Source organism: Macrotis lagotis, chromosome 6, assembly GCF_037893015.1.
Source record: "Macrotis lagotis isolate mMagLag1 chromosome 6, bilby.v1.9.chrom.fasta, whole genome shotgun sequence".
Taxonomy (NCBI): domain Eukaryota; kingdom Metazoa; phylum Chordata; class Mammalia; order Peramelemorphia; family Peramelidae; genus Macrotis; species Macrotis lagotis.
In genome coordinates, this window is record NC_133663.1 from 28,432,111 (window position 1) to 28,456,706 (window position 24,596).

General features: G+C 38.5%; 1 protein-coding gene across 1 annotated transcript in view; it reads left to right on the top strand.

Moving 5' to 3' along the window:
- The window catches only part of LOC141492102 (EGF-like and EMI domain-containing protein 1), a 463,938-nt gene that overhangs the window by 12,051 nt on the left and 427,291 nt on the right, over nucleotides 1-24,596 (top strand). The window contains exons 2-3 of the mRNA XM_074192727.1: nucleotides 2,484-2,593; nucleotides 5,836-5,940. Coding sequence (XP_074048828.1) covers nucleotides 2,484-2,593; nucleotides 5,836-5,940 — 215 coding nt within the window. The remainder of the gene's footprint in view (nucleotides 1-2,483; nucleotides 2,594-5,835; nucleotides 5,941-24,596) is intronic.

Sequence of the window (24,596 nt, forward strand, 5' to 3'; positions counted from 1 at the left end):
GATGTTGAAGTTGCTAAAGTTCTGTGCAAGTCCTGATTATACCTTCTTTGTATTTAAATCATTTATTTATTTATTTATTTTGCTTCTTGCAATACTTTTTCCTTTAATTGAGAATTCTGGAATTGGGCCTTAATAGTCATTGGAGTTTTTATCTTGGGGTCTCTTTCTGGAGGAGTTCTGGGTATTCTTTTCAAGGACTATTTTGTTTTCCTGAACTAGTAAATTAGGACAGTTTTCTCTGATAACTTCCTGAAATATATTTTCCAGGTTCCTTTTTTTTATCTAGGCTTTCTAGTAGACCAGTAATTCATAAATTATAAATTTTCCAAGTCATTTGTTTGTCCAAAAAGTTATTTTACATTTTCTTCAAGTTTTTTCAGCCTATTAACTTTGATGAAATCTTGGGTGTCTCATAGATTCATTGGTTTCCATTTATCCAATTCTAATTTTTAGGCTTTTATTTTCTTCAATTAGTTTTTACAGGTAATTAATTTTAGTTTTTTTTCTTGAGTTGCATTCCCTTTCCATTTGGTTGATTTGACTTTTAGATGAGTTGCATTCCTTATCCAGTTGGTCAATTTTATTTTTTGAAGAGTTACATTCTTTTCTAGTTGGTTATTTTTAAATGAGTTGCTATCTTTGGTCAAATTTTATAATTTTCCTGCATGGCTATCATTTCTTTTCCCCATTTTTCTTCTTCCTCTCTTCTTTGATTTTTAAATTCTTTTTAAGATCTTCTATGAGTTTTTGAATTTGAGTCCAAGTCATAGACTCCTTGAGGTAATTTTTTGGCTGCTTTCTTCTTTTATCATTTCTATCTGCATAGTAGCTTTCTATGGTTAGTGCTCTGTTCAGGTTTTTTTTTTGTTTTAGTTCTTCTTGATTGTTTTACCTCTGTTCCTGAGATATAGGGAATATAGACCCATATTTTTTGTGATAGGGACTGAGGTCCTGATCCCTTGGCTTGTCATTGGCCAAGATGTTGTCTATGCAGTCCAGGTCTTGTCTCTTTTATGTCCTCCTTTATGTCCAGGTTCTGCCTATTCAGTAGTTTGTTCCCAACCTGGTCCTGTCTTTTGCACAGAGTGTTCCCAGGGTTCAAACTTTCTTTGAGGGTGGGACCCCTCCCTGCTGGTTTGCTATCTAGCTGCCCAGGACCTGTGCTATTGTCAAACTGTCAGGACCTGGACTGCACTATGGCTAGAAGCCTCCTGTTAGCTTTCTTGTTCTCCCTCCTTGCTGGGTTTTATTTCCCCTTTCCCCACAAAGAGACAGACCTTCACTGAAGATCCTCCACTGTTTCCGTCTTGTCTTTTGTCTTTTTTTTTTTTGGTGGAATTGATAGTTTTTTTTTTATTTTTTAGGTTTTTGTAAGGCAATGGGTGTTAAGTGACTTGCCCAAGGCCACACAGCTAGGCAATTATTAAGTGTCTGAGGTTGGATTTGAACTCAGGTACTCCTGACTCCAGGGCCGGTGCTCTATCCATTGCACCACCTAGCCGCCCTTAGAATTTATAGTTTTAATGTCTCTGTAGAGGCTTCGTTTAGGGTTAAGTTTGGGGAGCAGGGCTAGCTTCATGCTGCCACCTTGGCTCTGTCCTGGAAGGTCCCAATAGAGTAGGTTCTTAATATATTTTTTTGCAGTGAACTTAATCATCCTTTACCCTTCAAGTCTTTATCATTTGACCTTGTACTTATCATTTCGGAGGTCACATTTTATTCATTTAGCATGTTGTTCAATAAACGGTTGTTAAATGGGTGATTGTACTCAACCCTGCCCCCCCCCCCATCCCTAGAATATTTTCCTTCTTCACCCTTCAAGTCTTAGCATCTTGGCTTTCTTCAAGGCTTATCCCAATCCTATCTGGAGGCCTGTCCTGTGTGTACAGGGAATCAATCCTTCCTCTCTCAGATTGCCTTTTGTCAACTGTCTGTCTATATCTCCAGTTATTTGCACGTTTGTCTTCCCCCAGGAGAATGGGAGCTCTTTGCGGGCAGTCATTTTGTTTGTTTAGAACAGTTTCTGGAACATAGTGTTCAATAAATGTTTCTTGACTGATTGACTTCAGAGCATAGTTTGATCCTCTTAAAGGGGATACAAGGGTAGATAATACCCTTGAGGAGATAATAGCTTAGTGGGGAGAGAAGACACAAACAGAAATCCCTACAATTCCCAGTCACACAAGAGAAGCAAACTGTTAAGTCAGGTTTACAGGGAAGGTCATTTCCCTTTGGTAGAGGGGAAAAATTAAAATCAAGGAGCCCACTTTAGGACCTGGGTGAGATCCTAATGATTTGTAGGTCAACAAAAAGAGAAGTCAACCCACATTATTTTGGCAAAACACGGTTAGATCTTTATTTCATTTTTATATATGATGAAGAACTGTAGGGGGGTGGGGCAGAGCAGTAAGCCTCCAACCTTGTGGCTTTAACATGGCCACTATATAGGAAGTTTCCCTAATCCTTTTTGCTCCGTTTTCCAGGACCGGCTACCACACTGTCTACAGACAGGTATATACCAGGCAGCATCAGACAGTCTACAGGTGCTGTCCTGGCTGGAGCCGACTTGAAGATGAGCCTGGCTGTCTGCATGGTAAGTTGCTCAATCAATAAATATGGCTTAATCAGGGACTGTGCTAAACTCAGAGAATTTAAAAAAAAGAGACAAAAAAAACCCAGATCCTGCCCTTGAGAAGTTCATAGTCTACTGGGGAGATGACAAACAATTATTTACAACAAGCTACAAGCAGGATAAAATAGGAAATAGAGAGAAGCCACTAGAATCAAGATGTGTTGGAAAAGGGCTTCCTGAGGAAGCTGAAATCTTATTTGAGACTTGAAGAAAGCCAGCCAATAGGTAGAGGTGAGGAAAGAGCATATTCCAGGCATGGGGGGCACCTGGAAATATTTCCAGAGGGGGAAAATGGAGTATCGTGCTTGAGGAAAAAAGATAATGGGGTGGGCAGTGGATCAGAGGACTGGCCTTGGAGTCAGGAGAATCTGAGTTCAAATCTAGCCTCAGACACTTAATAATTACCTAGCTGTGTGACTTTGGGCAAGTCACTTTACCCCATTGCCTTGCCAAAACAAAAAAAAATGGATTTGGGAGTGAGGTTGAGGTCTAAGGCACAAGAAATCTGGAAGAGGGTTTGGAAGAAGCTACATTATGAAAGGCTTTCAATGGCAAGCAGGACTTTGATGGGATAGTGATAGGAAATCACTGCAATTTGTACAGTAAGGGTGATGTGGTCAGAACTGAGCTTTAGGAAAACTCACTGGTGGTTGAATGAAGGATGAATTATAGCATGGAAAGGCTTGAGGCAGATAGCTCCACCAACAGGCCACTCCAATAATCCAAGCATTATGTGATGAGGACCTTTCCGTATTTGAGGAGAATAGATGTATTTGAGATACAGGAGTGAGACGTAAGGAGGGGTTGGGCATGACACCCTAGTGTTGAGAGACTGAGAGGATAGTTTTGTCCTTGAAGTCCCCAAGGAAATTAGTAGGGAAACTTGGTTTGGGGGAGAGAGAAGAAGTTCATTTTAAGATGTCTACTGAATATGTCTGAAGGGGCAATTGGGGGCGAGCAGAGACATTGGGACAGGAGAGGTAGATCCGAGAGTCATCAACATAGATACAGTAATTAAATCTATGGGAGTGGGTGATATCACCAAGTGAAGTAATCCAAAAGGGAGAATAGAAGAGGTCCCAAAAATCTAGAGGGAAGAGAGTATCAAGGAGGAGAGTGTGATCACTACATCAGAACTTACAGAAAGAGAATTGGAAAAAAAGATCATTGGATTTACCAACTAAGAATTGATAGGGGTGGGTAGGTGGTGCAGTGGATAGAGCACCGGTCCTGGAGTCAGGAGGACCTGAATTCAAATGCGACTTCAGACATTTAATAATTATAGCTGTGTGGTCTTGGGCAAGCCACTTAACCCCCATTGCCTTGCAAAAACCTAAAAAAAAAAAAGGATTGATTAATAACATTGGAGAGAACTGTTTGGGCAGAATGATAAGATCAGGAGACAGACTACAAGGGGTGAAGGAGAGAGTAAGAAGAGAGATAGTGGAGATATTGTGTGATAGTTATTGGAGATGGAAGGATCAAGTGAGAGGTTCTTTTGAAGGCAGGGAGGCATGAGCATGTTTATAGAAAGTAGAGAAGGAGCCAATAGATGGGCAGAAATTGAGGATAAGTGAAAGATTCAGCATGACAGAGGGGGGACAATCTGTATATATTCTATAACCCCGCTTCCATCCATACCAGCATCAGCAAGAACAAGCAGAAGGGTCCAATTTGGTTGTCCGTATCCCTGCCAAGTTTTAGATACCTTTAGAATTCCCATAGACAGAGAGCAGCTCTCTGGAGAGAAAATGCACACAGAATGGACAAAGAAACAGCCAAGATCATTTTTATTAAAAGCATTTAATGCTGGGTAGGATGCTGGGAAAGCATTATTCTCCATCTCTGTATTTAAAGGGCAGTTTCTTTGAAGCCAGACAGGACACACCTCTACTTCCATCGCCTTTTTCCTTTTTGCTGGTTTCCCCTATGGTCAGGTTTGTCATCTAGAATCCAGTTCAATGGGGAAACCACTGTAAGAAAACTAAATAGGTTTCTCAGCTTCTGCATGGCTTTGTTAATTGAGGAAGCAGGAGGGTCATTTGCTTCTTAAGGGGCTTATGTGGTACTCTGGGAAAAAATCATAGGAATCCTCTTGTTCTGGGATTTTGGAACCTTTGAATATTTTCAACAACCCTCAAAGAGCAGAGCTAGCCCAGTTATTTCTTTCACTCAAACTGAGAAAAATGGCCTGTGCTGAGCTCCCCTTTTACCTGTGTTCTGTGTTGAGGGTCACAGCAGAGCTGCTAAAAAAGCTTCGGTGTGTCACAATCAATGCAGCTGGGCAACATAGCGATTTATCTCTCCTGCCATCCTTTGCCTTGGGGACTTCACTGGTGTCCTGCTGCACTGCCCAATGGGTTTTCTGCTCTTGAAATGTCTTAGTGAAGTTGCTCTTGACTGTCCATGCTAAACAGGAGCAGCACAGAGCTCTCTGTAAAGGGTCCTGTCATGGCCTATTGGCATGCTGTGCCATGGTGGTGGGTTGGTTCCTTTAAACTCTGGTGGAGGGGGGGAGTTGTGAAATGTAATCCTCAAATTCATGTATTTTGCAAAACTGAGAGATATGTCAGTATTGACTGTTAATAGAGATGGTGGCAATGGAAGCATACGTAAGAGAGAGAGAGAGAGAGAGAGAGAGAGAGGTCTACCATGATGAACACCATGATGTGTCTAATTAGGAGGGTCCCCACAAAGGAATATTATCAAATGATTTAATTTTGAATTATATTGGTAAAGCCTCTATCCATAAGATGCTTCTTTCCAGGAAACATTTTGCCAGTCACTTTGTTACAAAGTGGGCTTTCAACATCTTCCCCTCAAGGAGTTCACATTTCTGTATGATGGAGACAGGCATATTTCATAGATGGATGGATGGATAGATAGATAGATAGATAGATAGATAGATAGATAGATAGATAGATAGACATTGTAAATAAAAGGGGAAAGGGAAGTGTTAACAATTAAGGAAACAAGAAAAGATAGGTGTAGATATGTTGGAGGTGGCCCTTGTAAGACACTTTGGAAGGGGCTAAGAATTTCAAGAGGTAGAGATGGAAAGGAAATTCATTCCAGGCAAGGAAAACAGCCTGTGGAACATCCCAAGAGATGGGAGATGGAATGCTTATATGGGAAACAAATGCACAGGAGAATATTGAGGATTATCTGTTTTCTTTTTCATTGTCTCTCCCCTGACCCCTTAGCCCTCTGCTCAGCAGGTCCTTGCTTCAACGGAGGCCAATGTCCAGATGGGGAAGCCCAGATGTGCCAGTGTTCTGTGGGGTTTCAAGGACCTCGATGCCAATATGGTGAGTGGACAATACCGACATTGTTTATGCTCAAGACGTGGCTTGTGTTGGCTTTACAGAAAATGACAGATTTTGTTGATTCAGACAGATGACGAGGGTCATCTCTCTGGGAAGCATGGAACACTTGATGTTAGTCAGTCAAACAAAAACCCAGTGTGAGTAATGTAATCAGTGGTGCAGAATGTACTTTTCAGTGAGGCTTTAATTATTCACCATCACAGTTCAGAGAACCCCAGTAAATATACCATACTTTGTTTTCTAAGGGAAATCCCATTTTAGTAGTCAAAAAACCTCATTCTGAGTTCGACTCCAATGTCTGGTTGAGATTACTGGCCTCTCCCTGTCTCTCTGATCCAAGAAGAAGCAAAATAAAAAAAAAACCCACATAATTCTTTTATGATGTGTTATTCACTTCCTCAAACTCACTCTCCTTCCAGGACGCCCCTGATGAAACTTTCATTTTTCACACCTCCAGGAAACTAGTTCTCTTTCTTTTCAAGGACAAAACTTGACTGGTTGGCAGTTTCTGGGCACGTGCATTTAAGACATTGCTGACATGAGAAAGTTCCTGGGCTCATTTTGTAAGGCAGAATGAGTTTTCTCCCTTCCTTGGGCTTGCTGAGAGATGGGTGTGCTTGGGGAAAGGATGTGTTGTGACTTGATCACCTCATGCTACATCTCCAGGGAACTTGAGTGTTTTGACGCAATATTTTTGAAGAAGAAAAACTAAGTTAGAAAGAGAGAGACAGACTGTGGAAGCGACGTGATGTATTTCTTGGAATTTTCTCTTTGCCCTGCTCATTCATCATTCACTGCATGCTCCTGTCTATCCCATCTCACCTCCAAATCACTTCAATGCCCCTTTCCTTCTTGACCCATGAACCTTCCTGTTGCCCATGAACTTGCCTGCTGACCCATGAACTTCCTTGCTGCCTATGAACTTTCCAGTTGCCCATGAACCTTCCTTCTTGGCCCATGAACTTCCTTGCTGCCTATGGACTTTCCAGTTGCCCATGAACCTTCCTTCTTGGCCCATGACCCTGCCTGCCAGTCCATGAACCGCCCAACTGCCCAGGAACCTCCCTGTTGGCCCATGAACTTCCTTGCTGCCCATGAATTTCCCTGTTGCCTATGAACCTCTCTGCCCTGTCCTTCCTCTTCTATAAATGGCAGAATTGAGCAAATCTGAAGGCTGACGAGAGTTCCTCACTCAAGTTCATTGATGTCCTCAGCTCTTGGCAGATGCTTAATTCTTATCTTTTCATGTATTACCTTGGAGCTGCTGTTTCTTTTCATTAAGTTTGGCATAGCAAGCTTAGCCAATAAATTATTGGGGTAAGGGGTGGGGAGAGAATGCAAAATAATATGTGATGTGTGCTTCATAAATGTTGAAGTACCCTAGAAACATGAACAGACCTAGTAGTACCATACAAATACTTTTTATTTAAAATAAAAAGTATTTATCTACTTTTGCCGTAAGAGTCTAAAGAACATTAAATATAAAAGATTACTAGCAGAACACTGACTTATCCAAGGACCATTTTTATTGGAACTTGTTATTCAATGGTTTTCAGGCAAGTCAACTCTTCATGCCTCCATTTGGATTTGGGGTGGGGGTGATATTAGAGTGATTTGTCATTTTGTTCTCCAGCTTCTGTTACAGATGAGGAAACTTAGGCAAATAGAGTTAAGTGATTTGCCCAAGGTCACACAGCTAGTAAGTGTCTGAAGACAAATATGAACCCAGGAAGAGGAGTCTTCCTGACTCCAACCCCATATTCTACTCACTGCATCACCTAGATCCCACATAAAATAAATATATACATACACAGTATATATTTCCTTTTTCTCTTTCTATGATATCAGATATCTGTATCATGTAGGTACTGTCATTCCTACCCATCCACACACATACACAAAGATTGGAAACCATGTGTGATTTAATATATCAGTCCTAAGAAATTGTCTGAGTCACAGTGAGGTGAAATGCCTTGCCCGAGATCACAGAGCCAAGAAGTGTTGGAAATATGCTATATAAATCTTGGTTTTCCTGACTGTGACTTGACTGAGTTCACCAGGTTTTCTTTTTTCTGGTATTCATTAAATAATTAAGCATCCCAGTAATCAGGTTAGCACCCCATCCCCCCTTTTTAAAATCTATTTCATTTAAACTTTGGGTAGTTAGATGACCCAATATATAAAGTATCAGACCTTGAGTCAAGAAGACTCATACTCTGTTCTCAAAGACCCTGGGCAAGTTACTTGACCCTGTTTGCCCTCAATTTCCTCATCTGTAAAATGAACTAGAGAAGGAAATGACAAACTACTTTATTACCATTGCCAAGAAAACCCTAAATGGGGTTCCAAAGAGTTGGAGGTGACTGCAAAATGACTGAACAATAACATTTCACATCATTACATTGTAAAAATGAAATAGTTGAATCCAAGTTAAAGTGTGTTCCATTCTCTACCTCTAGCTCTTTCCCAAACCTTTTGAATCCCAAAGAACTTTCTAAGAGCTAAGGCCAAAGAGTTGCAACAAAATACCTTTTCAAAAATTTGCTTTATTTTCAGCATTGTTAAATTGTTGTTCAATTGTGTTTTCATGGAGAGTTTGACTTTTGGTTGTTTTTACTTTTCTCTCCTTCTTTCCACCTGGAGAGTATTTGTTGACTTAAAAGAAAATTGGTGGGCGAAAGGGAATGCTCAAAATGAAGCATCCTTCAGTAAGATGAACCAGAGTTTAGTAACATGAGAGCCCATGAAAGAATTCTGAGGACATATCAGTGAACCAGCTATCGGAAATCAAGATGGCAAATATTGGAGAAAATGCAGGAAGAAGATAGAGTAAGAGTGAAAGCTTATAATGACAAGAACTAGAGGAAACTTGGACCCTTAGGACTCTGAGAACAAATTTGGCTTTGCAAAAGTACACTGAATATTTAGTAGGTTAATTGTAAAAATCAGCTAATTGTATGTTAACTGTTAAATCCTCTGAGAATAAGAAATGCTTATTCCAGTAGGATCTTTGGGTTATGCTTTGAATTTTAATGCAAAAAAAAATCTTCATTGACTTTGAGAAGGATATCTCTTATCAGAGTATTAGAAGAATATTTTTAAGTGGCTTGTACATTTGAAATAAATATTTTTTTTCCAATGAACTGTATTGGGAAAGATCATGTATCATGTGATCAAGCCATAACCTCCTTTGGAAACGACTTCTTTTTTTGAGAGATGGTGTAGCATCATAGATAGAGGGATGACTGTAGGATCAGACAAAGTCAGAGTCAAGCCTACAGTTGATACCTTGACTATGGGACTATCAGCAAGTCACGTAATCTCCCAACTGGACAGGCAACCTTTGAAGAGTAAAAGTGCATTAACAATAACTATTAGCATTTAAAGAACATTTTAATGTTTGTAAATCACTTCATTGAAGAGTGAAGCACTCCACCTTGGAGGATAGAGGTAACAAGTTCCCTAGGGGCTGAAATCTCTAGTTGGGAACCAAGATTTTAAAAAAAGAAAGCATGCCCTTGTATACAAATGCCATCAATGTTAGTTATGATTAAACCTCACCAAAATTAGCCATGTCGGAAGCTAATTTTCAGAGGGTGGGGTAGCTAGGTAAGCAGATGGAAGAATGCACTTGGAGAGAAGATGACTTGAGTTTACATCCTACCTCAGATAATCAATAGATATGTAACCCTAGACGAGTTACTTAAACTATATCTTTCTCACTTTCCTATTTGGAAAGCTTGAGATAGTAACAGTATCTTCTTCCCAAGGTTGCTGTAAGATTAGAATGAGATAATAATTGCAAGCTGCTTTGCAAACTTTAAAAGTGCTTGCTAAACATTTTGGGAATTATTATTTTATCTATTTTATTTCTTTATATTTATATTTATGTATCAAATATTTATTAAATATTTAATCTTAATATTGTACACAATCATTTCCATCTTATAATATTTTATACTCTAAACTTTTGTGCACAGGCTAATTTTAACTCTGTATATATTTAATGTTTCTCTGTATATATTGGATTGTATCTAAAATGTTTGGCAAACTGTTATTAGGAAATGGGACTGGAGAAGTTTCAGAAAGTAGAGAAAAATACCCCAATGGGAAAGAAAAGAGAGTCTTGCTGGTAACTGGGAGAAAGGCTGGAAGTTCATAATAAGTCCTCAATTACTGGCCTACTTGACTCATTTGAAAAGCTACCTTTAATAAGAAAAAAAATGAAGAGAATGAATTTGGACAATTAGGAAGTAATGACAAGCTTACTCAAATAACTATTGATTAAAAGCCTCAAAAGTCATGCTTTGAAGATGAGAACACATGCAAATGAGTCCGGATGGCCAGAGGAGTAGCTATCTATTTTTCTGGTCACCTGGGGACATAGGCAGAATAATTGACGACAGCATTAACTGATTAATTCTGGCTTTTAAGAGGCAAATAATGAAAACATGACATGGGTACATCTTCAGTTCAATTCAACAAGCTATAATTAAATGTCTGTTATGGACAGATCTCATGCTTGCACCTGAGGATACAGACAAAAGAAAATAATTGCTGTCCTTAAGGATCATGAATCATACTAGGGTGAGGAAAGGGGAAATAAAACTGAATACAGTTAGGTAAATATGGCTCTATAAGGTTATATGAGACCATCAGTCTAGATTTGGAAGGGACCTTGGAAGTCAACTGGTTCAACTCCCTCTTTTTTAGAGATTAGGAAACTGAGGTTCATGAAGGTTAATTGACTTGACCAAGGTCACATAGAAGTAGAATAGGAATCTAGGTCCATTGATTCTATAGCCAATATTCTTTCTATGTAGGCCCCTTCTTTCCTCATTGAGGTTGGGGGGCATTTATTTAGCCTATGCAAAATATTTCATAAATATTTCCTTATTTAATCTTTATAACAACCCTGGGCAGTATAAGCTATTATCATCCTCACTTTACCTATGAGGAAACTGAGAGAATAAGCTTAAGTATTTGGCAAAAGTCACATGGCCTGTGTGTTTCTGAGGCTTCATTTGAACTCAGGTTTAATTGACTAGTTCTTATACTTTGTCCACTGGGCTACCTAATTACCTTTAGGTGATCAAGAAAGGCTATATGGAGGGAGATCCTCTCCATCTTCTACCTTCCACTCAAATCCTTCAAAATTTTCAAAAAATGAATATGGGGAAGGAATTCATTCTAGAAATGTAAACAAAGTCACACAAAAAAGTACTGATGTTAGAGTCAAAAGATTTTTAGATCCTTTCTGTCTTTTTTTCCCCTACAACTCTGGGCTAGTTGCTTAAGTCTTCTTCATTGCCATTCCTTCATATGTAAAATGAATGGATTGGATGGAACAATCCCAATTTGATTGCACTGCAATCTGGAAAGGTCAGGTATGGACTACTGAGTTTAGAGATTGGGCAGCAGATCTCTGGTTAGAATGGAATAACTGGGGAGAATTAATGTGAGATAAGTTTGGAAAGGTTGGTGGATTCCAAGTGGAGAGAACTTAAATGCACTCAGATCACTGAGAACCTTAAATCCTAGGCTAAAGGGTTCATAGTTTATCTGAGAGGAAATACAAAGCCAGGGATAATTGATGAACAGCGGAGCGACATGGGCCGATTGGTGTTATGTATTTTATTTAGGCTATTGTGTGGAGGATGTTTTGAAAAGGAAGCAAATAGGACCAAGGTGATCTATTAGGAAGTTAACAGAATAATTTGGGTGAGATGTAAGCAGTGCCAGAACTAGGTTAGTGGTTGTGTGAGTAAAGGGAAGGCTATGGCTGTGAAAGCTGCAGAGATACAATGGGTAGGATTTGAAAACCAATGAGATGTGGGATGTGGGAAGGCGAAGAAGGAAGAAACAAATGAAAGATGCAGCTCCTTCCCCAGAATGAGGAGAATGTGGCTGTGAATAGGGAGAGGAAAATAAGCAGTTCAACTTTTATATCATGAGTTTTCATCATCATTGGTTGATTCATTGGAGAGGTGTAAGGTTTTCTGTGTGACTAGAATCTGATGAGTGGTTAGGGTGTGTTCATTGCTGTTTGGAATCATCTTGGAGATCATAAAAGGGTAGAATGTAGAGAGAAAAGGGAAGATCTTGTCCTCATGCTTTACCAGTGGGTTAAAGATTGAGTCATTGGTCCATCAAAGGAGATTTAGAAGGAGAAGTCAGACAAGGAGGAAGACAACCAGCAGCGAGCAATGCCCAAGACTCCAATGGAGAAGAGATCATCCAGGAGAGGGAGGATGGTCGATAGGTTGCCAGGGATGACGAAACCGAGCAAAAGGTCATCTAATTTAGTTGTGCACCTGTGAGAACTATGTGAGACTTGGATTTCAATATAGTGAAAGTTCCCATCCCCTAAATCATTGGTGCTGTCAAATCACTGAATAGCTTTAGTTTGATCAATGGAAATGGCATTAAAGTAGACACATAAACAGTCTGCTTTGCTGCTATGCCCCAAGAGCCTCAGAGAGCCTTTGCCATCTGCTGGGTAACCAAACCAACCTCTCTGCGTTGTCTTCACTTTTTGGAATGGGAGTTCCTGGTGAGCAAGCTTAACCGCCTCACTATTTTCATTTGTACCACTCTTTCTTTATCCAGCTCCAACTTTTTTATTTTTAATTTTTTACCTAGTTTGGATCAGTGAATAGGCATTGATTCAGTTGAACTGAGACATATTAAAGTCCTTAGATCAAAAAGGCGAAGCTCTCCCACCTCATCCAGGACCATCTCCAGTCATCCTGATCCATATCTGGCCCCTGGATACAGATGACTCTAGAGGAGAAAGTGAGGCTGGGGACTTTACACAGCCTCTCTCACCCCCACCCAATTCACTTGTATAATCAGGGCATCTTCTCCCTGATGTCTTATTCACCAACTTCTGTTCCCAGACTATTCTCCAAATACCTTGTCTTTATTTATTTGCTCTTACACAGCCATATTTTACATTATTTAAGTCAAATAAGCAAATATTTAATAAGATTCCCTTAGGGACCAGCCCCTGTGCCAAACTCATCTTCACACAATCAAGAATGAAGGACAGTTAACAACCAGGGTTTCCTTGGGATTTGTGGTACAGGTACATGGTGACCTGTCTCACGTCTCACTGTATATTGGACCCTTAAGATGACATTACTAGCAATCCTGTGTTATTTATCCAGTAGCATTTTTTAAATGACAGTTATGCCATAGAATAGATTAGATCAGGTGGAAGTTGTTTGATTCAGTATAGGGAACCAGACCAAATGTCAGGAAGATCTGAGTTCAAATCCACCCTTAAACCCTTATTAGGTCCATGACCCCGGGCAAGTCACTGAACCTCTGTTTGCCTTAGTTTCCTCATTTTTAAAATGGAAATAACTATAACACATAATTCCCAATATAGTTTTGAGAATGAAATGAAATAATAATTGTACTCAGTATAGTCTCTGAAACATATTAATTAGCCAGGAAAATAATACTTATTATCACTAATGATATAGCTAATGCTTATATGGTTAGATGATGATGACGTCCCAAAGAAGAGAACATTCTGAATCGACCCAACCATAGAGTAGGAAATACTTTTTCATTTTGATGAACCATTAAGATCACTGGGGTGGGGATGGGGTGGACAGGAAAGATGCCGAGCTGAATTGGGAAGAGGGGATTTGCTGCTGGCTACATTCTCCTTTTCTTCTCCACCTGGTGAAATCATGGAGAAAGCTGGTAGCTAGAAGTCTACCAGGCAAGATTTTGTGATTTAGGGGTGTGAATAAAGAACCCTGGGGACTGCAAGATGGACTTGGATTTGAATCCTCTGTGATCTTGGAAAAGTCACTTTGCCTCTAAAAGCCTCAATTTCTCCAACTGTGCAATGGGATAATATGGCCGCTATGTCCTAGGTGGGTGGTAGTGAGAGTGAAATGAAAGTATGTAAATATATATATATATATATATATATATATATGTATGAATATGAATTGCTGCTAAATACTGCTCTGCTGGTGGGATCCTCTCTCCCTGAGAAAGTGGAATTCTGTTCAGGAAATATTTATTAGTCACCTATGGTTATCAAGGAAGAAATCCATAGAAACCTGGGGGTCCTCTGGGGGACCCAACTTTTGAGTTGATGGGTGCTCTCAGATTCTGTCCTGAGTGTACTCTGTGGCTATATAGAGCCACACATTGTGACTGGTGCTGGGAGAACAAAAATAAAACAGACTCTGCCCTCAAGGAGCTCCTATTTTAGACTAGGAGCTTAGAGCACATCCACTATTTTTAAGTTTATATAAAAATATAAATATAAAATAGCATGTGAGATCGTTTTTTCAGAAAGGAGGCACCAGCTTGTTGGTGGGAAAGGGGGGATCATAATGTAAGTGGTGGTAATTCAGTGGAAGTTTGAAGGAAAGTAGTGATGCTAAGAGGCGGAAGGGACAAATGCGAACACACCAGGTATGGGGCATAGTCAATGGAAGGACAATTGAGGCTGGAGGGATGAGGGATGAGAAATAAGGAAGGCCAATGCAGTAGACTGCAGAATGTATGAAGAGGAGTCCAGCACAGGGGCCAGTCCCTAAGAGAACCTTATTAAATATTTGCTGATTTACCATAAATAATGTAGAATATGACTGCATAAGAGCAAATAAATAAAGGCAAGGTGTTTGGAGGATGGTCAAGAACAGAATTTGGTGAATAAACTTCCAACATCCTGATACCTGGCCAAAGGATTTCCTAAAGATGGCAGGCCAGGCCAGGTCCCTTTGAATATGGATATGTAATTTAATAACAAATATTCTCTGCACTTCAAACTCTCTGGGTCTAGCAGCTGGTCGTCTGAAAACAATGAAAATAGAGGGAACATAGTGGGGGGCTTATGAAAAACAAATCATGTCAGGCAGCCTTGATAGCTCTTTTAATTGAATTACAAAATTAGTGGAGAAAGATTGGATTTGGATGGGGAAAAAACTGACAAGGATTTAATTCAACCCACTTATTAATACACAAAGTGTAATGAACAATTCCAGTGGAAAGAAAAAAAAAAGTAAAATTATCCAGAGAAGAAAAGAGATCAGAGGAAGCTTATGGGTTTGAAATAGGGACTGACCACAAAGTTCTAATATTTTCTCTTTACTTATAGTTTCTTTACACTATAGAGTAAAAAATAACTCCTAAACAAGACCTTTGTTTTTAATATTTTTTGAAAGTGATTACTATTAACACATTGATATTGGGTCCTATTATCTTCCCAGCCTTAGGAGTAGCAGCGAAGGAAAGAATTGTTCATTGTAACCAAAGAAATAATTAACTGAGTCAATGCCATGTATTAGCCCTTTTGGAGTTATGCCTCATGCGGCACCTGTAATCCACCACCTCTGATGAGAGGAAGAAGACATTCTGCAACATTCTTAGGCTGCAGAGTGAATATTGAATTCAGCTTTCTATACCTTAGTAAAATATACAGTAATATTTGCAATAATTTATAAATAAGTCAAAGGATTATTTGTGAAGAAAGATTAAGACAATAAACTATCCAGGGTTTTATATGTGCCCAATAAAGAGGTATTTGATTGCTTTTAATCCATGGGGAAGATTTATCCCATAAATGCTCCTTGTCATTAGGATACGTTAAATAGGAAAGGCAACCATCATATATCTCAAGAGAGAACTCAAAAAGGACTTCTGAATAAACTGATAGAGGAAAGAGGCAGTGAGGTGGCCCAGTGGATAGAGTGTTGGTCAGGAAAGAGCATTTAGCTGTGTGACGCTGGGCAAGTCACTTGGCTCTCTCAGTTTCCTCATCTGTAAAGTAAGTTGGAGAAGGAAATGGCAAACCATTCCGGTGTCTCTGCCAAGAAAACTCAAATGGGGTTAGAAACAGTCAGACATGGCTGAAAACTGACAACAAAGAGCAAAAAACTAGAGAAAATCAAATGGGCTGAGAATGGTAAGGTATGAGTCTTCATGGCATGAAATAAAAAGATGTTCATATTTTTAGGATCTGTGATTTCACTATTGTCACTCCTTCCACTAATGTAGATTGTCGTCCCTGGGGTTTAGGATTTTGTCTTCAACAACTGCTACAGCCTCCACATTCTATACTTTCTGACAAACCTGGTAACAAACCTCTCAAAATGTCACCAGGTGGGTCCTTTGATGACAGACATGGAGTCTATTGCCAGGTCCATGCTTGAAGCCTTTCCATCTTGGTAGAATCTTTTGTTGTTTGTCCTTTACTGGAAGAGCCTTTAGAAAACCAGGGACTCATCACTGTCAAATGTGATGAGCAGAGAAAAAACAGTGGAGACTAAGGAAGGACAAACTAAAGAAAACTGAGAATCTATCCCCTAGGAGGGAACAAGGGGTGGCCCCAATCCAAATTATCTTGGATTCGCCTCAGTCTCCAAGTTACCTTAAATCTTCTAACCATGTGCCCATCCTATGTAAGTAAAGCTTCTTAATCTGATGTTGATGAAATTGTCCTTTCGATATGTTGACAGTGATATTTCAGAGTAATGGATTCCTTGGTCATCCTATATATTTTCTTCTTTATACTGAGAAGGGGTCCATTGACTTTGCTGACAAAAAAAGATCCAGGACACAAAAACAGATTAAGAATCCCTTCTCTATAAGGAAGATAGGTATTCTCAGTCAGGGACTGTCTTTTGTCTTCATAATAAGATGCCAATGAGCATCTAAAGGTGTAAGAGAGTGGTATGGATTTGATTACTTCCTTGTTCATTTTCCCCTTATAAAATAAAGGTAAGAAAAGATTCTAGGATGTGAAAACGGAGTTGGCAGTGGAAGCTGGAAATGTCTTTGGAGTCAGACTTCATGGGTTTGAAACTGCTCCATCACTTGCAAGATGAATGATTCTGGACCTCAGTTTCCAATCCTGGATTACTAAACACTGGATTAGAAGGTTACTAAAGACACCTTTTTGCTCTAAAAAGGTGATCCAGTGACTCAATGAAATGATGGGAATATTCTCACATGGGAGTTGAAATAAGGAACCATCTTCCTGAAATAATTCACCGAATGTTACTTTTTTTTCAATTGCAAGTTTTTTGAATGTCCAAGATAGGTGTGGGAGGGCTGAAGTGAAGGTGAGGACATATGAATGAAATAGCCAAAGCTTGCACGTAGTCATTATAAGCATTCAGTAATGGATGGAGTTGTCTTTTTTGTTGTCTGCTGCTATCTGTCTTACAATAACAGACTTCTATCAATTACAGAGGGAGACTGCAGATTGTCCTCTTTGGTTGTTGTTTGACTGTGAGTAACTTTAAGGCCTATTTTCTCTTAAAGACTCTGATGAAAAAAAGACTCAGAGAAGAGATTAAACAAGAAATAGACCTGGGAAAAATCAGTTAACGTGTTGCTCCGTGGGCTTCATTACTATTCCCGGGCTGTTTGGGGGAGGCGTGTTGCAGGAGGCCTTGTTAGCCAGAGGAATCTGGCACCTCGGGGTGCCTGCTGGGATTTCACTCTGGCTTTTAAAATTCTAGGCATGGGGGCCCGGTGGCAACCGACTAATTATAGAGAGAGGGCCTTTGGTATTGGTTAGTTTGTTGGGTTTGTCTATTTTCTCTTAGTTCTTTGTGAAATTGTGACTTCTAAAGAATGTCTGAAGCTTGGGACAACCATTGAGCAAGATTTCTTTTTTTGTTGTTGTTTACCCTGAAAATACTTAGCCATCTGATCTCTCTCCCTTAGCCAACTAACAAGAATGCCTAATAAAATATGTGAATACATATAATGTGTGTATGTTTATTATATATGTACCCATACATGCATGTGCATGTAAAATTTATATATATAACTGTATAAACATATATGTATGTTTACATAGAGAAATGCACTAAAATACAGATAAGCCCTAAGCAGAAACTTACATATATAATACATCTACACATATATAAAATATCTTTCCTTTATTACATCTCTATATATATATATATCATACTCAGACATAGAAACCCACAGTGGTCTTGGAAAAATAACTCATTAGCTCTTTTTGCAGACTATCTCTATATTTAATTCAATATCACATAGAAATATCTTGATGCAGTTTCTCTGCAGATGCACTCAATACTGGTGGAATTCTAACCATGGTCTTTAAAGAAGCAAAACCCAGAAATAATATATACATATATATATATATATATATATATATATATATATATATTACTTGGATGTTTCTTGTATATTAATGCTAAGATATTATATTCATTTGATATGTATCTATACTTGAGATAATGTGGAATGAAATGTTGGTATTTTATAACTATTACATACTTATAGTAATGATGTATGTCATTCATTTTCAACGAAGACTATAACATCAGGGAGGTGATGCCATGACAAGCATATGAATTGAACTTGAGTAAGAGGTGCTGTGCTTAGTCACCAATCACACTTTCTCATCCAGAGCCATCTGGATTCAGTAACGAGATAGGAATCAGGTCCCAGATGTGAGGCAATTTGGGTGAAGTGACTTGCTCAAGGTCACACTGCTGATAAGAGTCAAGTGTCAGTCTGGATTTGAACTTGGGTCCTTCACCCACTACACCATCTAGCTGCCCACAGCCTGACCTTGATTTTATTTCAACATGCAAGCTTTGGATCTGGAGTCAGATGCCCTACCATTATTCTGGTAGACAGCCAGGTGGTGCAGTGGATAGCATCCTGGAATCAAAAAGTGTGAATTTAAATTGTACTTCACATACATACCAACAGTGTGACACAAGGGAAGTCTCTTAACCTTGCATGCCTCAGTTTCCTTATCTGTAAAATAACTTGGAGAAGGAAATTGCAAATTTCACTGATATTTCTGCCATGATAATCCCAAATGGGGAAATACTTGTGCCCGTGCTCATATCCATATTCAATGTTATTGTAAATTAAGCCACAAATCAGATGAGAATTTGTCTAAGCTTCTCATTTTATGTTTTGGAATCCTATGTAAACAGTGAATTTTCCCTTTTAATACACTGTGTGAGAAAAAACAAATTTCTAAAGATTTTCAAGGATTTTTATCCCTTGATTGAGAACTTAATAGAAACATATATTCATACACATATATATATATACAGAGAGAAACATACATAGATATGCACATAGATATAGAGGATGTATCTTTATTATCTATAGGTACGGATATCAAGTCAAGTTGAACTAAATCAATCAGTTAATGCTATTTCCATTTCCTTTTAATGGTTGCTAATTGCTTAAATGTTCTACTGAGACATATCAACATGCTTTATTCTTGCTTTCTTTCTAGCTCCTTTATCCTTTGACTAGACAAAACTCTCCCCTCCCCCCTTTGGCTGTCTTGCTGTTTCCCCTTACCCTGCTCTGCCCAGTCATTCAGTGGCACCCAGCTTTTCCCTGGTTGCCATGGTGCCCATTTGGGAGGCCAGGTCCTATGCTAAGACTAGCCATAAGCCTTCTTTTTTCCCTTCTCGGAGATGCAGCTCTCCTTAATTTCACTAGGTTTCTGACTGGCAGTTTTAATAAATGAATTCATTATAAAGGGCTAATAGGTGCTTCTGGTCCAATATGCAATCTTTCCCAGTTAGCTTATTTTCATTTTAAGGAGAGCCCTTTGAAGTACCCATGTCTTAAACTAAAGGAAGCCCCTCTGGTAATTGAGTTTCCCTTTGGCACAATCTGATACAGTGAGAGGTGAGAAGGGGTAAGGTAACCTTTCTATCCAATTCAGTATATATATATATATATTTTTTTTTTTTTGATTAAGGACATTATATGTTAGAAACTTGGGAGTTCCTGCCATCAAGGAGCTTACATTGCATCAGAAAACTTCCAGTCATAGAGCAAGAGATTTCTTCCCATTCTGCCTATACTTTATTGACCCATTTCATTGTACTTCATGGAAAATGAATAGAGGAAATTAGTTACATCTGTGTGCTAAGGTGGATAGATCACCATATATTCCGCTACCTAAATCTGCCTGCTAATTAATTAACTAAAGAGCTGCTGCCAAGTGTTTCATAGACAAATCACAGAAAACCTCAGGCATTACGCTACTCATTCCTAGGCACCCATTCCTTCTTCTATCAGTCAGTTCCATTCGGCAAGCAATCCAAAAATCAACTTTGCACCTAGGGGCAGGGGAAACAAGACAAGAGATGGAGAACTCCCAGGCATGAAGAAGTTCCTGGATAATTCAAGTAATGTATGTATATAGGCATAAGGAAATACAAGTACATTCAAGGGAACTACAAGTAGTCCAAGCTATATATTTAGAATCTGTTAGGTGATAAGAGATTGGTATCTTTGTAAGGAGGTACTCACAGTCTTGTGCATTAATAAACTGGGGGATCAGAAACATAGAAAGTCACACACTTGAGTTGCGATTTATGGGAATCTGAGAATTCTAAGGGCAGAAGAGAAGAAGCAGAGCATATAAAGACAGGAAGTGAGAAATGCAACTCTGTGTGTGTGTGTGTGTGTGTGTGTGTGTGTGTGCGCATGTAGACCAGTTGGACTGGAATGTAAATTATATGTAATCAGGTATCTCAAACTTAAAAAGTGAATCTTTGGTCCACTATGGCATTCAACATACTATGTTAGAATCATGGTACATAAAGACAGAAAACATTTAGTGTGTAGCTTCAAGAACTTAAATCCTCCTCAGATAGATTTGGCATCTTTCTTTCTTTCTTTCTTTCTTTCTTTCTTTCTTTCTTTCTTTCTTTCTTTCTTTCTTTCTTTCTTTCTTTTTCTTTCTTTCTTTCTTTCATCTGTATATCTGTCCATCCATCTGTCTGACTATGTATCCATCCATGCATTTGCCCATCTGTCTGTACATACATCCGTCAGTCTGTCTTTCTCTCTATCTCTCTATCTCTCTATCTCTCTATCTATCTATCTATGGCTGTGTCTGTCCATCTATATGACTGTGTATCCATCCATCCTATCCATTTGTCCATCACTTGTCTGTTTTGCTTTCTCTGACTGTTTTTCTGTCTCTCTCTTTATATACATATATATATATATATATATATATATATATATATAGTATAATATTTCTGTCCATCCGTCCATCCATCCATCCATCCATGCATCCATCCATCCATCCATCATTCTTCTGTCTGTCAATCATTCTTTTTTTCCTTTCCCCTGGCTTTGGGTCTGTAAGATGAAATAGAGTGAATCAGTGAAAATGTCATAATATTCCAACTCTAGATGGTTAATCTCAGGGTGCAGGAGGTCTCAGTTCCTTAATGCTGAACAAGACTCCAATGATACATATATCACCCCAATCAGCTGAATCTGATGAACTTGAATCAGGTGCTAAATCACAAATAAACATCCAAACTGGATTTTAATCTGGGAGAGGGGCAAGTATGGACAATGATGGAATCATCAGAGAACACAGTCCTTAAAGCCTCAGGGCATAAGATCCTCATGTGCTTGTGGAATAAGGCTCTGTTGCAGTCCTCCTGATGGGTTTTAAACCTGATTTTAAAACTCAGTTTTTTGTTGAAGGATCTTTAACAACTGGAGATTTACTTACGTCACTCAAGAAAAGGCAATTTTTTTTTGCTATTTTAACAGAAGAGATGATATGTTTTTGTTCTGTTTTGGCTTCTCATGACCCCTGCTTAGCTTTCATTTATCACAAATAATCTTCTTTTGTATCCTGCAATTGCTGCAATGTTGAGATGCTTATATTACATCTGACCTTGGAGAAGGGTCAAAATAAAACTGTAAATTAGGCGAGAATACATTACTGCTGGCTAGAGAGCGTGTCCAGAATCCCTAAAAAGGAAGTTTTGGGATGAAGATGAAATCCAGTGTTCTCTCTCTCTGGGCAGGTAGAGGAGGAAATATCACATTTTCTGAAAAGTCGAACTAGATATAAAATTGTGATTACTTATTAATTAGTTCTAGCATTTGTGCTGTGTTGAGCAGAGTATATTCAGGAAGACCAAAGATATGTAACTTCCTGAAGTTTCTTCCTAAGAGAGATGAGATATTATGCACATTCTCAGGGAATAGCTACATTAAATGTATGACAATGGATGATAAGATTGTTAGTCAATAAGATAGATGATTGCCAATGAGATTGGGGAAGGGTCAGATAAATAATAAAGATAATCATTGACTTTTGCCCTTTGGTTTTCAACTTAAGGATGCATGATGAGAAATAGTGACTTGCCCAGGATCACATGGGTAGTAAAATGTAATGATCGAAAGCTTAAAAATAAGCTAGTCTGAAGATTCGCAAACTGAGAACTCTTGCATTATTCTACACATGTATATATATATATATATACATATATATATATAATTACATATCTATATATTAATGAGAATTTAAAAAGGTAGTAACTTAATGCTATTGAAATTTTAATGCAAGGGCATAATGCTTCCTAGGTACCCATGAAATAGTTGAACAAATTCTAAAATGTGAACAGTTAGGTAGCTTTAAATCTGTTTGAAAAATCAGATTCAAACAATGTGTGATTAGAGGTAGATAGATATAAATGGAAGTGAGGTCTCTGGTGAATTGATGCAGGCCTCTTGATGCAGGCCTCTGTCCTTGGTTCTGGTCTTTTCAATATTTTAATCAATAACTTAGATGAAGGTGTAGATGGCATTTATTAAATTTCCAATTGAAACTAGGATTAGAAGGATAGGTAATATATTGGATAAGAGAATTGAAATCCAAAAATATCTTGACAGGCTGAAATGATGGACAGACTCTAATAAATTAAATATGATTAATTCATCAGACATTTATTAAGCACTTTTTGTGTGCAGAATATTATGTTATATGCTATAGAGGTATAAAATCTAAATAAGACAATTTATATTCTAGCATTGATTAAAATCTCTTAGAGAAATATGATATTCGGAAAGGGAACTATAATACAGTATTTTGTGAGGTGTGCCCTTGAACTTCCTAAAATATGCTTGTGACTTTCAGGTTGTTAGGTCATTATTAATTGAGGAAACACAACAAAAAGCTTCCTAGAAAATGGAGGCTATTAATTCGATTGTAACGAAAGTGAATCTTCAACAGATAGTAACTAGAGAAAACATTCTCCTCATAGAAATCCATATGAAGCAAGGCACAGAAATGAGGAAAGAACTGTTCGTATTTGGGTGTCAATATAGTCCAGTTTGGCTGGAAGATAGCATAGTTGTCCAGATGTTTACTAAAGAACATTTGTGGTAAGATGGTAGCAATGGAATTAAAGAGGAAAGGGGGAATAAACATAAAAGATGCTGCAGAGGCATAATCAATATTTTATTGTTTGATGCAATAGATGAGGGGAGAGAACAATTAAAGATAATTCCAAAGTTACTGCTGTGGGAGGGAATGGTAGTGTCACAGACAGAAAGAGAAAAATTGGAAGAAGAGAAAGTTTGATTTTGGATAGTCACATTTGGGATCTATGATTCATCTTTCTCGAGGTATCTGAGAATGGAGACCTGACCTGGAGCTGCAAGTCTGAGTGACTACCTAAAGTTGTAGGAATGAATTAAATGACCACTTTGTGATGAGCTATATTCATACTTGTAAATATTGCAACAGAGGGAGCAGGAGTTGTGACACAAAAGCAATTTCAAGGAGGCAGGTCCTAAGTTCAAGGAATGATGTTGTAACCAATAGGCATTATTGTAAAAGTAACTGGAGTATAAACATTTCTTTGTATCGGACAAGTGAATGTGTCCTGGGCTTTAGTGCCTAGTGAGGAGTCTTGCTGACCCGATTCATTGAGTCTTATACCTTGAGGGAGCTACATCAGTCACCATTTTGGATGTGTCTCCATAAAGCAAAGCAAAGTCAGGAGAGGTCAGAGATTTAAATAAAAGCAATAACTAGAATGATCTACATGTATCTGTGTACTGGTTTTTACAGTCATATCATTGCAATATCCCAGAGCTTCCTTTTATTTCTTGCACCATTCCAATATCTAGTTACAAGATGGCTTGCTTGTATGTCTCCTGTGACAAAAAAGGAAAGAATGTGGGGAGAGGAGAAAAGACAGACAAGGACAGGGAAGCCACATGGGAAGACCCATGGGAAAAGAGGAGGACCCTCCAAAAGTAACAGACAGGAGGCAGTTAGAGAAGTAAAAGAAGAACTGAAAAAGTTCAGTATTATGTCAGAAGTCGAGGGAAAAGTAAGCGTGGAGGAGAATGAATAGTTTGTTCTCAAAAATTGTTGGGGAATTGGGGAATGGGGGCTGGAAAAATACATTTAAGTTGACTAATAGGAGATCACAGTGAAATCTCTTAGAGCATAATTTCAGTGGAGATGTGGGGTGAGTAAAAATGATGAAATAAATGAGGAAATAAAAGTACAAATTTCTGAGCACATTGATTTATTAAGCAATGCAGGTCAATTGCATAAAAAAAATCAGAACCAGTTGCCTTCCTCAGCTTTGGCACTAGACTCTGAATATGGAAGGAGACAGATTTTCATGGATTCAAAGCAATTAATTAAATAAGGCCAATTAATTACAAAAATGAACTAGGATACAAAATTAGACACTTTTCTAATTGAAGGAAAATTAAGGACTTTCTAAGTAGGGAGCGAGAGGAAAAAAATAGGTACAATTCCCTGAAAGTAGAACCAAGAAACAATCGAATGAACATGGAAAGAATAA